The sequence below is a fragment of the Eurypyga helias genome, unplaced genomic scaffold (assembly GCF_000690775.1).
Source record: "Eurypyga helias isolate BGI_N326 unplaced genomic scaffold, ASM69077v1 scaffold18613, whole genome shotgun sequence".
NCBI lineage: Eukaryota > Metazoa > Chordata > Aves > Eurypygiformes > Eurypygidae > Eurypyga > Eurypyga helias.
Genome location: NW_010242113.1, coordinates 13896 through 31221, shown reverse-complemented (window position 1 = coordinate 31221; position 17326 = coordinate 13896). Strand labels below are relative to the sequence as shown.

General features: G+C 38.7%; 1 protein-coding gene across 1 annotated transcript in view; it reads left to right on the top strand.

The window, feature by feature from the left end:
- Positions 1 to 17326, top strand: part of LOC104503954 (actin-binding LIM protein 2-like) — a gene marked incomplete at its 3' end in the record, with an annotated part of 60014 nt that overhangs the window by 29729 nt on the left and 12959 nt on the right. The window contains exons 6-9 of the mRNA XM_010148984.1: positions 2231 to 2318; positions 5594 to 5652; positions 10968 to 11045; positions 15663 to 15809. Coding sequence (XP_010147286.1) covers positions 2231 to 2318; positions 5594 to 5652; positions 10968 to 11045; positions 15663 to 15809 — 372 coding nt within the window. The remainder of the gene's footprint in view (positions 1 to 2230; positions 2319 to 5593; positions 5653 to 10967; positions 11046 to 15662; positions 15810 to 17326) is intronic.

The window sequence follows — 17326 nt, the reverse complement described above, 5'->3', positions numbered from 1 at the left end:
TTAAACAGCTACAATCAGTCAAACAATTTTAAACCAGAAGTTTGAACCCAGTACTGATACTTCACAGTCTGATACTTTAAGGTGTTGACACAGGTAGTGGTCACCTTCTTCCATGTCTAAAGTTGCAGAAATCACCCAGCAGTCTGCACAAATGACACCATGCAAAGAACAATGAACTGGAACAAAGCTGTTTTCAAAATGGCAGTTCTGATGTGATGCGTTGTTCTTCCTTATTGCTGATTTAAAATACAGCAACAAGTTTTCAGTGTTGAACCAAGTTAACAGTGATGAAGTAAAACCAAGTATTCTTTATCCTAAATTTATCACGCTCCTGTATTTGATATTGTGAATGGCAAAATAGGCCCCAGACACAAAATATGGTCTTTAGTATAAATACCTCTGAAGGCTTTGACATTCAGTCAATGTAAAAAAGTAAGATGAGTCATCCCTGTAGTAACAGGGTTCAATTTCTAGATTAATAGAAAGGAGATTTACAGTGCAATGCTGTGAGAACATGTTTACATACTGTAGACAGTGGGACAATGCTTGATAGTAATTTCTTAAAGGTACACACAATGCCCTTTCAAACTTTTCTAGATAAACAGGTTATGAGTCATTCTACGTGGACCAAAATTTACTTATTTTTAACTTCAGGAGAATTTCTACTGAAGTCAGTCTTAGCTTAACTTTAAGTTAAACTTAGTTATATTTAGCTTTAAGCTTTAGAGTTACTTGGTCTCCTGGCTTTTGTACATAATGGAAGTGGCATTGACCATAAGCCACTTAAACCATGGGCCTCTTCTATCACAGAAGAGTGTGTGGTCAGAGAGGAGCAAGGAGATGCCAAGATGTGGCTTTCAGTTCTTTAAGGGGTTTTGAAGAGTGAGGAGTTTTGGGAACATGCTCAAGAGCTGACTTTGGCTGTTGAACTCTGTTTTGTGAGTGTCATCTGAAAGACAGAGTAGGGGTGCAGTCTGGAGAAACTGGCCTGTGTCATCACAACTCCCTGAATGCTGTTTTTGTCACTGGCTCAAGCCAACGTTGTTTTCTGGTGCTGCTCACCTTGCCTGTGACAACCAGAGCTAACAAGTTTGCCCACAGTTGGCCATAGAATTGAATTTTGACTAAGCTACCAAAACTGAGTCCAGCATAAATCCTGTGATCCATGAATCTTGGCTTTCTTTTCTGGTAGTCACTTGCAGTTAACTTCACCCTTGTCTGTGTTACACACTGATGTTCTTACATAGACTTCTTTCAGCAGGTAGATGGCTCGAAAAACACACCAAAGTCAATGGTGAAACAGTTTAAATTAATGGGGTTATAAGGTAATTCAAAATCTAAAATTATGAAAATTGATGAGTTACTAAGCTGGTGTGAGCAAATTTAGGGCTCAGTCCTATTCTCATTCCACTCAGTGAAAATGTTGGTATTAAATTACGAGGACTAATCTCAGAATAATTAGCAAAGCTCCTGGCTTGTCTACATGAGGGATTTAGTGCACAGTACCCAAAAATGGCAGCTTTGCAGTCTTATGGGCATGCCATACACATTCCTCACAGAAACTCTTTAGTATCTGTTACCTGCAAGCCACTTTCAAAGCAGATACAAACATTCCTTGAACAAGATGGATCTTCCTGTGCACTGAGTTTATGTTCAGTGGGATCATGAAGGACACACAGTGAATTTCAAATACACGCTCTAGATTATGATCTCTTATGATGGTTTTGCCCCATCCCTGGATGTCTTCAAGGCCAGGCTGGATGAGGCTTTGAGCAACCTGGTCTAGTGGAAGGTGTCCCTGCCCATGGCAGGGGGTTGGAACTAGATGGTCTTTAAGGTCCCTTCCAACCCAAACCATTCTGTGATTCTATGATCTCCCAACTTCTTTCTGCAGGTGAGTCCTAAGCTACCTTGCTGAAAGTGCACAGCATGGTTGTCTACAGGAAAAATGTGTTCACCTTATAGAATTGTTTCTATTCTGTAAATTTAGAGCCTTGACTATTGCACATTAACTTTTTTTTGGTGTAAGCAAGACCGTAATTATATTTTAAATCATGAATTGTTTTTAATAAAAAATAAGTACTGTGGTTGTAGGAGATTGTTGATCTAATTGGCATTAACTAATTTATTCTAATTAGTCATATTCCAGAAGATGAAAGAAATTCTCCTTATAGTGAAGCTGCTAAATTGATCAGTATACTTAATCATCTGCACCTTTTTTCCCAAACAGGCAGGAGAAAAACACTATCACCCAACGTGCGCACGATGTGTCAGGTGCAGTCAGATGTTTGCAGAAGGAGAAGAAATGTATCTTCAAGGTAAAAACAAACAAACAAAACCCCCAAACCAGTTACACTTGACATCATGGCCTTTTTGCCTATACCTGCTAGCACGGCTGAGCTGTTTTGCACATATCCTCAGTTCATAACTACCAAAGAAATGGGCGAATGCAATGTGTAGGCTAAAGAAAAGCAAAACCAAAGCCTTGTTTCATCTTACTCACTATTACTTCTCTTTCAGTTTGAAACTAATAGCAAGTGTGAATCACAGAAGAGATGAGTGGTAGCAGTTATTTCCTGCAGATGGAAGTACTTGACAGTGATATTATAAAGTTTTCCATTTACTAAAAAAATGTGAATTTTTCTGCAGTAATAAATGGTCCTGATGAAAGTTAACACACATACGGGGCAGCAGGTTCCCTAAAGCAGTCCTACATTCAGTTCTGTACCCATTGCCCATATGGGTAAGAGAGGAAAATCTGAAGGTCCTTACTTGAATCCCCCTCAGTCAGGCCTAACTGCCCTCAGTGGGTGGAGAAGAGGATGCCATGGAGCTGAAGTCCTTAACAGACAATATGCAGTAACATCATGCAGCCATAAGCTTGCATTGCTTAGGAGAATGTTGTGCAGGGAGAAATTCAGCCTTTCTTGTAAGGGAATTTCAGTGGTAATAGAGAACAATCTGCACAGTAATTTATTCAATAAGAAAAAAATGGTTATTTAACATACATATGAGTTAAAAATCTGTATTTCATATGTCACAACCTTTAGCTGTACTAAGCTGATCAAAGAAAACAATGTCTACACAGTTAAACACAGGGTCAGGCACCAGAGAAAATGAAGGCTTTTTCCTATGTCTTTGACTGGCAGTATCTTTGCAGAGGAAAACAGAAAAAAGAAACTCAGTAGGATGTGGAAACTGCAAGACTGGTGTGTTATCCTAAAATCACATGCTTACCCAGATCTGTGTTACAACTTTGGCATTGTCCAGAGTTTTCTAGAAGTGCACTTTGAAATCATTCATTAAGCTGGAAAAGTTAGACTTTATTTAAAACACAACAGTGGTCTCAGTAAGATCTAATTATAATTTAGTACATAACTTAAAATGACAATTTTGTTGTCACTTTGGTTTGCAACAAGAACTAGCTCATTAAAGGACATAATGATCCTTGTCTGTGATCATGAATTCTCCCTCAGGAGCCAGAAAATTCTGTGGTTCTTCCAATTGCAGAGTAGATTAGCAGTACTAAAATCCCCTGGGATATGAATGCTTTAAAAAAAGGATATCGAACTAAAAAGTTGTTTCTAGGTTACAAACCCCCTGAAACTGGGCTGCAAGTGAATCTTCTTTTTAAGTTGCTTGTTATAAAGGTGGATATTTTTTAGATTTTAAGATGATTTTTGGTTCAAATAATCACAGAATATGCTCAGGTCCTGCCAATTTGGACTCACCTTACTTGCTTTATTTTCTGATGCATGAAACATTCATACCTATGTACAATCATACACTTTTTGTCTTCACATGAAGAACAGTTTCTGTTAGAAATTGATGTTAACTTCATGAAAGATCTGTGATTAGTTATTTGGACAACCTGACCTGATGTGTTAGATTACAAAAAATGTCAGAGCCTCAGGTTTTGTAACTTGTTCTTCATCCTCCTAATAAACTACTGCAAAGTTCCTTCATGTGTTGCATGTTCCTTAACAGAAATTGAGTCATCAGTGGTCATCTAGCAGATGACTTTTGGTGAAAGGACTCTTTCTCTCTGTGTGAAAACTTTTCCAAGACAGTTTTGCTTGACCACAGATAGGAGTAAGTAAAAAAAAAGTTGATCTAAATACTTCTTAAGACCATTGGGAAGATTTACATCAACTTGTGCAGCAGTTGGGACAAACATTTTCCATGGGCAAGCTCAGACCCACTCGTAATTGGAAGATAAATTAACATTGAATTTAAAGGTGCTATAAAGATGTTTTCTAGTGGTTCAGTCCCCAGAAAGTTCAGTAACTTAGTAAACATATTTTATCTGGTCTGTACTTTACTCTTTTACTGCTTGAGTCTGTGTTCATCTGGGTTATTTTCGTGAAATAAATTCTAATGATCTCCATCTGTCTTCTAGGAAATAGACTTTCTGTTTCTCTCTTGTTTCCAAAATCCACTGGTTAGAAAACTATCAAACTGCTGTGAAAACAAAGCATTTCCAATAAATCTTCTTGGTGCTCTCCACCCAGTATAAACATTAAATATTTATAACACAAAAGTTCTCAACTTCCCATTTCGTGAGACAAAAGTTGCAGTGCGCTCACATTTTTTAAGTGTGCAGAGCTTTGTCTTGAGGCTTGTCCAAGTAGACAGACATAAATGTAAAAGTTCCTTTTTACTATTAAAATTTACAAATATTCCTTTTATTCTATATAGTTACACACGTTCCGCTTCCATTGATTTCTGAATATTGAAATTGTGTTCAAGTTTTTAAAAGGCTTTTATTTTTCTTTGTGACTGATGCAAAACTATTAAGTTTCTTGCTCACTCTCATGGTTACTTGAATCTCTGAACTTCATAATCCTCTCTTAGGTGCTTACATGCAGTAAGTTAGCTCATTCTGTACTTCCTGCTTCTTCTAGGATGGATATTCCCCTGAATTTATGCAGTTCTTTTAGTATTTGACCTATGAGAGACAAACATATAGGAAGTGCAAGATCATTATAGAATAATTCAGAAAGAAAGACTGGATTTTCAGTTAGTGTTAAATGCCACAATGCTATTCCATCCCATCTCAGCGTGCTGCTTAGGATGAACTGGGCCAGCCTATTACAAGCATATGTATAATAACTGTACAGGAAATTCTGACTACATATATGAAAAAAAATATTACAATGAGAGTGGAACAGGTTGCCCAGAGATGCCATGGGATCTTCATCCTTAGAGATACGCAGAACCCAACGGGGCACAGCACTGAGCTGCCTGCTGTAATGGGACCTGCTCTGCGTGGGTTGTTGAGCGGAGGAGCCCCAGAGATCCCCTGTCATCTTTCTTAGTACTCTGGTTGTGATGCTGATCTCACACGTTGAAGTCCATATAGCTTTCTGAAGTGTGCCTAGTCTTTAACACGTGTGTGATCAGGCTCACTGATACTGAGATGATGTCAGTTTTAGCTTTGAAAGTATTCATGAAATAGTGACTGCAGTGGAATCAGTGAGTGTGCTGTGTCTTATAAACCTTTACAGGAAGGTTTAATAAGGTTCTCATTTTAAACCTTTTAAGGTTCTTACTGGGGAAATGAATTAAGCAGAACTTTAAATTTGCTTTCCAGGTACATCCATTTGGCATCCAGTTTGTAGACAGGCTGCAAAGGCTGAAGAAAAAAACAAGGTAAAAATACCTTATTTTTACCCAGTATTGTTCCATTGTCGTATTGTTCTCTATCCCCTTTTTTGCAGTGGGCATGGAGGGAAGGATTTGGATTTTTTTCACTACTGTAGTTTTCAATTTTAAATAACAGAATTCTAGTAGGTTAATGTAATGTAATATCTACTATATATATTCTGCTTTTACTTAGTGATTAAAGCTACAACTTCAGGAGAATGCTGACCTAGGAGTTATATGTATAAGCTGAATAAGGAAAAATGTGAAAATATGAGTAAGAAAAAAACGTTAATTTTAAACTTCTGTCTGATAATGATGTGATCAGTGCATGACCTCTTCTCTTTTTATGTGGCTCTGCAATTAAAAGATCAGAGGACTTTCACTTTATTTGTTTTTGCAGAAAAATATCTCCTTGGAATTTCTTTATTATTTGTTTGTAAAATGTTGGCAAGCCAGCCCGAACTGAATTTAATCTCTGGCTTTAAATACCTCCTTAAGTTGGATGATTTGTGCATCTGTCTCCGTGCAAGGGGAAAGGGGGGTTAGTTTTGGCAACTTTAATAATTACAAGGGTAGCAGATGAATAAGCTGCCCCTAGGAAATGAAGAATTAATCTGTACCTGGGGAAATGATCTCTCTGAAATGGTGGGGCTGAGATGCAACTATATCATTTAATGCAGAGGCCAAGTACAGGGTTTTTCAGTTCTGCTCTTCTCTGATGCTCCACGTGGTATCCTTGTACCCTCATATCCTTGTTCATAAAAGCTCTGCTTTGATCCATCAAGGCTTTGGATGCAAGGCCCATGGGACAAGTCAGAATAGCAGGCAGCAGCTATAAAAATAGTGTTTACAAATCTGGTGTGTTAGTAAGGGCAACTTTGACTGAATTACAGTTTTGAAAACAATTTGGTTTGGGCTTTACCCTGAAGGATCTTGGCTGTGTTTTTTGTACCAATGTGTTTGGGAAGCAATTACTCTGGTATTCATCATGGCAAGTTCTGAATATCAAATAAGTAGTGTTTCAGTATAAAATGTATCGTATAGTACATGTGTATTTAAAATTGTCAAAATACATTACTTTAGTAAGTGCTGCTGATTCAGCCTAGTACTATGAAGCAGTATTTCAGGCTTCCTACAGATTTTATTCTGAGTAATGGAAATTGCAAGGCTAAAACCCCTTGTGATTTATATAAAATGTAGAATCATAGAATGGTTAGGGTTGGAAGGGACCTTAAAGATCATCTAGTTCCAACCCCCCTGCCATGGGCAGGGACACCTTCCACCAGACCAGGTTGCTCAAAGCCTCATCCAGCCTGGCCTTGAACACTTCCAGGGATGGGGCATCCACAGCTTCTCTGGGCAACCTGTTCCAGTGCCTCACCCCCCTCTCTGTGAAGAATTTCTTCCTGATATATAAGCTAAACCTCCCTGTTTTCAATTTGTACCCATTACCCCTTGTCCTGTCACTACAGGCTCTTGTAAAAAGTCCTCTCCCAGCACCCTTGTAGGCCCCCTTCAGATACTGGAATGCTGTAATGAGGTCTCCTCGGAGCCTCCTCTTCTCCAGGCTGAACAAGCCCAATTCTTGCAGCCTTTCATCATAGGAGAGGCGCTCCAGCCCTCTGAGCATCTTCGTGGCCCTCCTCTGGACTCGCTCCAGAGTAGTAGGGTTTGGGGTTTTTTTTCCCTTCCTTCAAAGACAGACAGCGAATGAGGTTGTACTGGGTTCCTGCTGCCTGCCTTTTCCACACAAAGGCCAAGAAAATGAACCTGTAAGATACTGTGTAAAGGCTGACTCATTTATAACACATCTTCCGAGAGCTGGGAGACTGCCCCTTCCCCAGCAGAGAGGAAGACATCTGTATCTGAAAGTCAGTGGGAGTTTTGCCTGAGTAGGGGAAAAACCCAGAATGGAGCTCAAGGAACGTTTCCAAGTCCAGTAGTTTTTTCTTTTCTTTGTGTTTTTCCTCTGGTTTTCTTTTTTACACTCATTATTGAAAAAATAAACCAAGAAGAAAGGATGTAATTTCAAAGAGTGTAGTAATGGACTTCTCAACATAGCTTGAAAAGTTAATGGGATATACTAGTTGAGAAATTTTCTGGTATATCTTTGCAGTTTGTTGTTTTTAATAGTTATCTTTCTATATATTTATATAGATATACGCACTGCACGTAATTCAGGTAGGTGACAAAGGCAGAAGGATTAAGTGGCAGAACACTCCAAAACTTTGGAGATAGAGTGGAAGGGAAAAAGAAGTTGTGAGAGTGACAGCAAAAAGAAAAATGATGTGAAAGTGAGATTGTTAGCAGGAGGGATGAAGCTGGAAAAGACAGAAGAAATCCTGGAATAGTTTGGGTTGGAAGGGACCTTTAAAGGTCATCTAGTCCAAGCCCCCTGCCATGAGCAGGGAGGTCTTCAACTAGATCAGAGCCCCATCCAGTCTGACCTTGAATGTCTCTCTATGGAAGGCATCCTGAAAGATCTGCCAGCTCTGTTCTGCTCCCTTGTCCCTGAGGGCAGTTTCCCAGAGGGTCCTATTGACTAACTCCTTGAACAGCTGGATGTTTACCTTCCTAAAATCCAAGGTCCTGACTTTACTCTTTGTCTGACCCATACTCCTCAGGACTGCAAACTCCACCAGTGCAGGATCTCTGCAGCCCAGGCTGCCTCCTGTCTTCACCTCACCAATTAGCTCACTTGTGTTGGTGGCCATCAGGCTCAGTATCACAATCCCCTCTGGTAGGGCTGATTGTTACCTGGCTTAAGAAGTTATCCTCAGTGCATTCTAGGAGTCTCCTGGATTGCTCACTGGTCACCCTGCTACTTTTCCAGTAGATGTTGGGGTGGCTTAAGTCCTCCAGCAGGATGAGAGCCTGCGAGTGCGATCCCTCCCGTAGCTGGAGTAAGAAGGTGTCATCAGTAGGCTTCCCCTTGATCAAGGGGCCTGTAGTAGATGCAAGCACGAGGTTCCCTTTGTTGCCTCAGTCTCTAATTCTTTCCCATAAGCTTTCAACTTGCTCATGGCTATTCTTCAGAGACAGCTCTTGACAATTCTATCCATTTCTTGATGTAGAGGGCACCCCTTCCTTCCTTGCTGTCCCTTCTGAATAGCCTGTAGCCATCAATAGCTGCACTCCAGTCATGAGATTCTTCCATCAAAGTAGCAAGATAAAGAACAACAATTATCAGTAGGCATAAAGGAAAAAGAGGTAGGTGGCGAGGGAATAAAAATACATAGTACAGAGTAAGAACTAAACACAAGTAGGGGAATCAACCGAGATGGAAGTCTTTATTGCAGAAGTGAGAAGATTATGTGCAACAGGCATGGGCTGGGGTTGCCAACAGGGGTAGTGGATCAGGCAGACAATAAAGAACATGTTTGAAATGTGGAATGAGCAGGTTTTAATCACCAGGAGGAGAAATGGGAAAATTTGTGGGAGTAATTGATTAGCAGACGAAACACAGAAGCAATCTGCAGAAATGCCATAGAATGACGAGACTCTACATTTTGATTACAAAAGTTAGAAATTTTAATGAATTGTAGTTCTTCTTAAAAACAAGCTATCCACCTCTAAGTTGAGGAAAGCCCATGAAAAAACTCCAGGAATTTATTAAGAGTTATTAAATATATCTAAGCAAGTATGTTACATGTGTGCGATTTTATGCTACATTGTTATTCATGCTACAGTGTGTGATTTTAAAATACACTCCACTGATGCACGTGACACAGAAAGAAGCTCTGAAGCTTGATCTAGGAAATCCTGAGGTTAATCCAAAACTGTTGTTTGACTTTAACAAGATTTAAAACACTAGAATGGTTCAGCTTTCTTCAGTTCTTTTTTTTTTCTGTACTGAATTGGGCCTCCTATAGGGACATCATGAAAGAGAAGTATGGTTTGCACATGACATCAGTACATTGATGACACTTATATGTGATTTACACAAGTTCTAGAAAACTATAATGCAGAAGAGCCATACAATTATACTGTCCATGTTAAATGATCATCTTAATGGCAGCCACAAGTATTCCTTAGATAATTATTTAAGTGCTTGTCCTCTTGGACCTTCTGAGTGTGTACAGAGCCTCAGTGTGAGACAACTGAAAATGGGAGGGAGAAAATTCCAAAATCCTGGTCAAACATGCCAAAACAATTAAACTGAATCTCTTTTATATGGGTATCTCCACACACTGGGTTAGAAAAGCCATAGGAGTATTTGAGTTATAGAGGGTCAGTGGAAGGATAGTTGTGATCATTGAGTTTGTTTTCTCTGCTTACAGCACAGAAATATTCACATATTTCTTCTAAAAGCTAGTAAATATTTCAAGCAAGGACTAGAGTAGTAGGAAAGATGCTTCCTTCCCCTGACAGCTTAATAATGCTAAAATCCCTTTGAGGGTCTGAACGTTTGTAATGTCCAGTTGAGAAATGACAGCATTCTGTGAGACAGTAAATGGCAGTCATTCAGAGTGCATGGGAAAATGTATTTTTTGCAATCAGGGACAGATTTTTCCATAGATGGGAAAGAATATTTTATGATAAATTAACATATCTGGGTAAAAGAGGTTATAAAACCATTGATTTCAGAGTAAATTTTGTTTAACTTCGATTACGAATGTCAAGTCTGTTCACTCCTGGTTAGTATCATTGTGACTCACAACCCTTTGTTATTTAAAAGTAATTATATTTTTCATCATAAAGGAATCTACCAAAAAGAAAGCAATAAATGTCTGTCAGTCTGAATGCCAGAATGATTGAAAACAGAGCAAAACCAGTTGAGTATTAAAATCAGTCTGGTAGTGTTACAATCAAGAGAGGGGAAAGCTAACCCTCTTGGGTTCTGATTCAGGATGCTCTGCAGGATGTCGTGCTGTTTGCTGTGAGTGGATGGCATGGTAGCATGACGCATTCCAGAAGCAATGTAGATTGGTTTGATGGTATAACCTCAGAGTAAAAATGCTGCCACCATATCATCTTCTGACCCCAGACTCAGAGCTGCTGTAATTTGACCTGTGCCTGATAGTGCCCAGCAGCTATCCTGGCAGCCCAGAAGTGCTCCAGGACGTTTCATTCTGAAGGGAACACGAAAGTCATATGTAAAATAATTTTTGCATTTCCAAAGGTCAATTTGATTGACTAAAGGTGTTATGTTATTTTTAACTCTTTGGTATGCCTGTATGTTTTGAGCTAGCTGTAATATGCCAATTTTGAGTAGTAAGGGTTAAATTGAATTAAATGTCTTGCATGCTCTTTTTAAAGTAACAGCTACATTTTCTCTCCTTATCTTCTATTTCTTATCTGTTTCACTTCTCCTGCCATAGGAAACGAGGACTTCATCTGAGAGTATTATTTCTGTACCTGCTTCAAGTACATCAGGTTCCCCAAGCCGTGTGATCTATGTGAGTGTTTCATGGTGAAATTCATGCTGGGGGTTGGGGAAAACCCCATGCTTCCTCATAGAGTTTAGCACATTTTGTGGAAAGCCAGTGTCTCCAAACCACTGTAGGCTGTGATTTCTCTAAAACAGAATGTACTTTCTCACGTTTAAAATGCTTGAGTATTCCATTTACCATAACAGAACTCGGGCAGTTTCCTGTTATTTTTTGTGGTGTATTTATAGCACTTGCATTACCACTAGAGCTGGCTTATACCAAAGCATGCAAAATACCACAGTGCTTTCTAAAAAGAAAAGTTTAAGTAAACACTACAGCCCACAGGTAGATTACAAGCCTAGATTCGAACACAGCTTGTCTAAATCGAGCTCTTGAGCCTGCATCTGATTGCTTATGAAAACACTCGTGCGTGTGATTGCAGGACTTGGGCCTTGACAAATGCCAGTCCTAACCTCAGAGGACCTTTGATGTGTTTATGATCTAAGAAGTGCTAGCTCTGGAAAGCTCAGAGAGAGAATTTTAAATAACAAGTATGATAAAAGCTTATGCTGAGTATTTTTGTTTCAATACCAGGTGTACCTTGCTCGTCATAATTGCTGTAGCTAATGTTCATGGCCAAATTATCAAGGCTATCACCAATAGGTAAATAATATCCACAAGTGTGGCATGTTCCATACAGACATCCCTGGAGAGATTCAGTATTCCCACGGCTCTTCTTTCTCCTGTCCAAGTATCCCTCAGGTAGGCAGGTGATTCTCATCGGACAGGACCATATGCAGAGAAAATTATTGGAGATGCAACTGACTGCCAGAGAGTTGTTGTGTTACACAGAGATTAGGGGCTTTTATCTACAACACTGAGACGAGCAAGGGTATCTTGGAGCCAAATTGCTCTTTTTTCTTCAAGTAAAAATTATTTTGAACACAGTATACCCTTCATCTGAGTAAGGCTGAACAAGAAGTGGAGGAACTGCCCTTTATGTAAATGCTCACCAGTGTCTCTGAGTTCTCCTTCCAGTAAAGCTCCATGCTGGTGGATACCAGTGATATATTCCTAGTAAAAAAATGTCGTTGCCTCAACTGCTATGAAGACAATTCATTGTGCTAGGAACCTCTTATCATGTAAGCACTTTCTTTGGCCAGATGGTCTCTATCTTTCCAGCTATGCACTACTTCATTGTTTTTATAAGCATGAGCATTCTTCTAAGATTTATATGTTTTTAGTGACATTTATCTAAGTGTTGGGTAATACTGTTTTTCTTGATGTTGGTGATTACAGCTTTAGATTATGCTTCACAGGTTGTTAAAAGTCAAGGACAAACCTCCACTCTCTTTTTCTTTCTTTTTTTTTTTTTTAAGAATATCATTAAATCAGCACACAACTCTAATGTTTGTTACTGTAATATACTTTAGAGGCAGCTGGGACTGTGAAAGGATAAAGTTCTCTAGCAAATAGGAGTCTGCTAGGAAAAAAGATTACCCAGAGGCATGCAAGTTCTTGATCTATCTGTCTCATCTCTTCACTGCTTAATTGTCTAAGCGGTGAGATTGATTAAATCCTATTTTGGCTTTTGCAAACAGGAAAATAAAAATAATTAAAAACATATTATTGGACTTCTATGTTATCAAAATGATTCTTTGGCTAACTTTTGAATCTTTTTTCTATTACAAGAGTGTTATGATATACAGAGGTGCTCAAGATTTTTCTTGGGTGTTTTTGTGATGGTGTTATCAAACCGAAATTCATGCTGCCACTGAAAGGAAGGTCCCGTTCACCTGTGGCCCTGTCCCTCTCCAGCCATGTCTTCCAGTCTCCTCTTTAGTGCTAGTACTAGTAGGTACACAGACATATGATCAGTCAGATTTGAGACCAGATTCAGCTAAAAAATAACGCATGAAAAAAACTCCAGCCAACCAAAGAGGCAAGCAAAGACCCAGCCATCTACATGTGTCTAATGTAGAAGGCAGAGCAGAGTGGGAAGGTGCACGCAGGACAGCCACTTTCAGCAGTAGCATTGGTTTGTATCACTAAAACCAATAATGAAACTCTACCTTAACAGCTGGTGAGCTCTGTGAAGTATGTTGGACAACAGAGAATTTAGAGAAAACAGTTAAAGCTTAGAAACTGTGAATTCATGGTGCTCATACTTTCAAAGGCATCAACTCAGAGCAACAGAGTCATTCTGAACAATGTGCCATCTCGTGGGAGACGTGTTCCTGGGTCATGGCTGAGTGGTCAGCTAGGTAAAGAAGAAAGCATCTTTGGTCTAAACCTGAATGTGGTTCATACAGATGGTTTTTTAAAGCCATACCACTTATTATTCATCTTCTGATTTCAGACTTTGGTGTCTTCCTGCACTGAGAGAGGGCATAGACCAATGCCCTTTTAAGTTAACGAGCATCTTTTCATATCTTTAGTGATAGCTTCATTATATCGAAATTGAACTTTACCCCAGTGCTGACAGCCCCTTAGAGTTCCTAAATACCACTTAAAAATCAAATAATTTCTAAATTATTCCATTAAATAAGGCCTAAATAAAAGTCCTTCCTTATAACTAGCTAAATTTTGTGAAGAGAGAATTAGGCACTCCCTGCAAAGATAAATCCAAGTGGAAGGTTTAGTTTAGGTTACACAGCTGTGTTGCATGTTCTCATACTAGGAATGGAAATCACATTGTATTTTTATACAGATCATATTTGCAATTGTACAATTCTAAAATTACATGTTCCAAATGAAATAGATACTCTAAACTTAGAACATGGTTTTAACAGCATCCAAAATACCAGATTATTGAAGAAATGGCTTAAAGCCTCTTAGCTGTAATTTCAGCCTTTTCTAGCATATTTGAATTCCACTCACATATATGAAAGTAGGTGAAACAAATAAAATAAAAATCAATAAAGGCTTAATGTTTGTGGAGTTAAGTGTTTAGAAAAAAGCTGTATCTCTCAGGGTTTTTTTATCCAGATATGCCTACATTTTGATATTTAAACTGTAAGGAATTATGTAACTAGATAAATTTTACTCCTGACAGTTCTGAAGTCTGGTGGGAGGATCTCAAGTTGCACTTCTATGAAGAGAGATGGGGCCAAAATTACTGTAATTCCCATTTAAATATTTGCAATTCTCAACTTCTTTGGGTTCACTAGAAGGATCTCCACAAGCCTGGATACCGTCAAAAAAGAAATTAGCACAGCCTTCCTGGCCTTCCGTGTAGGTACAGTGCTGCCCAAAATCTTCCTGGAACAGACCTGATGGATAGACTCCTCCTTATCTTTGCATGTCCTTTGCATGTCCACCAGAGCTTGCCACTGGCTTCTCTGTAGGGAGAGATTTATTTTCATTAAGAGGCTATTTCATTGGTCCTTAGCTTCTTAAAGTAGCTGCAAGAAAGGTGAGATTGTAGATCACTAAAGAACCACATACTTGATTAAAGCACATTTTTTCATTAGTGTTGAGGGTTAGAATATGTGATGGTTATGGCAGCTTTGTTCCACTTCCTTAGTTAAGAGGAATTTTTCTCCTTTCTGTGTTGCTTACATTTGCACAAATTCATACGTTGTTTTAGAAAAAGGGATAAATGAAAGTTGTCACATTACATTTTTGCTGTATAATCTAATAGAAAACTTCCCTGGATAATCTACTGAACTTTTCTTAGCTTCTACTAAGAAAAAAATATAATCACTGCACACATAAATCCTGGATACTTCAATATTTTTGCATGTGGAAAACATTATTACAGTTTTACAGCTGTTCATACTTTCAGAGATTTTCAAGAATAGTGAGATTCACTCATCATTTTGTTGTCAACAAAATGCTTATCATTCTGCAAAGCCTCAACTGGGAATGAGAGGATTATGCTGCCTATGTCTCCACTCTTAATGAGGCCAACTTGTTGTATTTTCAAGACAGTGTGTGCTGGCTACAATTTTGGTGCAAGTTACCATTATCCTAAGGATAATCTGTGCAAATGTGGCATTTGGATAATTACACTTTTGGGGTAAGTGTAGTAAGAAGAGAATGAGGAGTGACACAGCCTTTTCCATCTGTTGGCTGTGTGAGTCTCATGAAAGGATTTGAACTTTATTTAAGTGGCATCTGTGATCTTCCAGCTAATCCACCATGGTGCAAATCCATCATCTGCTGGTTTTTGACCCATAATTAAGGGGTACTAAGTCATAGTCAGGAAAGGAGGTGAATCTGTGGGACACAGATGAATGGAAAAAAATTAAAGACCTGACTAATGTTTTTCAGCATCTGGAGAGTATATGTTGGAAATACGTATCTGATTATTCACTACTGCTTATGGTAGGGGAACCCTGCACACCGAAACCACTTTAAAATGGCCTTTTGACTGAAAAAGACTGCAGTGTCTCTCCTGCGTGCTCCGCAGCTAGCAGACAAAGTAACAAAGAAAAACAGAAAGCACCAGTATATAAACCGAAAAGGGTGGCATAATTTAACATTGTGTAGTAAATAGAAGATATTTAAATGCACACAAACAGAATAAGTGGTATATTACTGTGATGATGACATTTCTACTTACATGAATCTGTCCTTTTCTGATTGCATCCTGATCATATTCTTTCTTATTCTCACCACTTTCTTTCCTCCTTTTCGTAGGCAAAGCTTGGAGATGAAATTCTTGACTACAGGGATTTGGCTGCTCTTCCTAAAAATAAAGCCATCTATAACATTGACCGCCCAGATATGATCTCCTATTCTCCATATATCAGTTACTCATCAGATGACAGGCATAGTTATGGGGAGGTACTGAAACATGGGTATTTTTTTTTACTACAAATTTGAGATTTTATGTGCATCATTAAACACACTTAAACATGTGCATAATTAAAAAAAAATTATAATTTCAGTTGAGTCATGTCATCCATTCATTCACAAGGCATTTTAGCCTTCAAAACCAAGCAAGACGTTCATTTCACTTTTTAGTTTGTGGAAATTAAAGAATTGTTTTCTATGATTGTTTTTTTAACAGATGACATGTATTTAGAATATCTTTTTCCATGTGAGGAGTTCTACATGCATGTGGTAGGAAACAGGAGCTATTGCTAATTATAATGCAAAAATCAGAAGCAAAGCCAAATGTCTTTCATGATTTTTTTTTTGAAACATACCGTGTTATTTTGCTAACACAACAATGGTTTCACTTCCCTATGTACAAATTTCTTTCAACTGTCCCTTACTAAAGTTCATCCTCATGTCATGCATGCATGTCAACCGATTCCTATGCAGAGTTAGTATTACTCAGTTTGTACTAATGATCTAATTTAACATATTCTTACTAATTGTGTTTTCTGTGAAGCATATTTATATATAACTCCTGTCATGTGAGTTAGCTTTTCTTCCCTAACCATATCTACCTTTGTTTGCATTTCTGATTTCTTTTATAATTTTAGATACTTTTTTACAAATCAAACCTCTTATATATACAAGGTATGTTATCATGATATATATGGTCCAGAAGGGAAGTCTGCATTGTTCTCTGTAGATGTAAGTGAATGGGCAGAACTAACACTATGAATAATAGCTGCAGTCCTGCTATCACTTACGCCTTTTACACTTAATCTACTACTGAAGTCTCAGTACAATTCTCAGTAAAGTACAGCACATACATTAGATCTTGCAGACCCTCTTCCAAACCCACTCTGTACAATGCTGAACCACAGTAGCTCTTTTTTCAAATGCATGCTAGAAGAATTAAAATTGTATCTGGTGGAGGGTTTAAATGGTATTAAGGCTTCTGAATTTACAAAACTGAAAGCTGCTTGCTAGCCCTGAACTTACAGAGTATAAATATATCCTTTCTACATCAAAATTTGTGGGTGCTGATAATGTTTGTGGCCCACTGCAACTGCCCATTTACATCTAGACTTTGCAGTGGTACACAGAGTAAACAACCTTCCCCTCAGCTCCTGGGAAGTCTCACTTATTGCACCGTCTCCAAGGTGATGGTTATAAAACCATCACACCCATCATAAACCTGGGATGCTGCAGGAGAGAGTTTCCCTGTACCTGCCCTCAGCATCTGCTTTAGCCACTGGCTTCTGCTCTTTTCCTTTGCCAGAAGGAAAGGGACCCATAAGGGTCATCAAGTCCCTGCTCCTCACAGGACTACCTAAAACTGAACCATAGAACTAAGACGATCCTTGAACTCTGACAGGCTTGGTGCCGTGAACACTTCCCTGGGAAGCCTGTTCCAGTGACCAATGACTCCTCAGTGAAGAACCTTTTCCTGATGTCCAGTGTGAACTTCCCCTGACACAGCT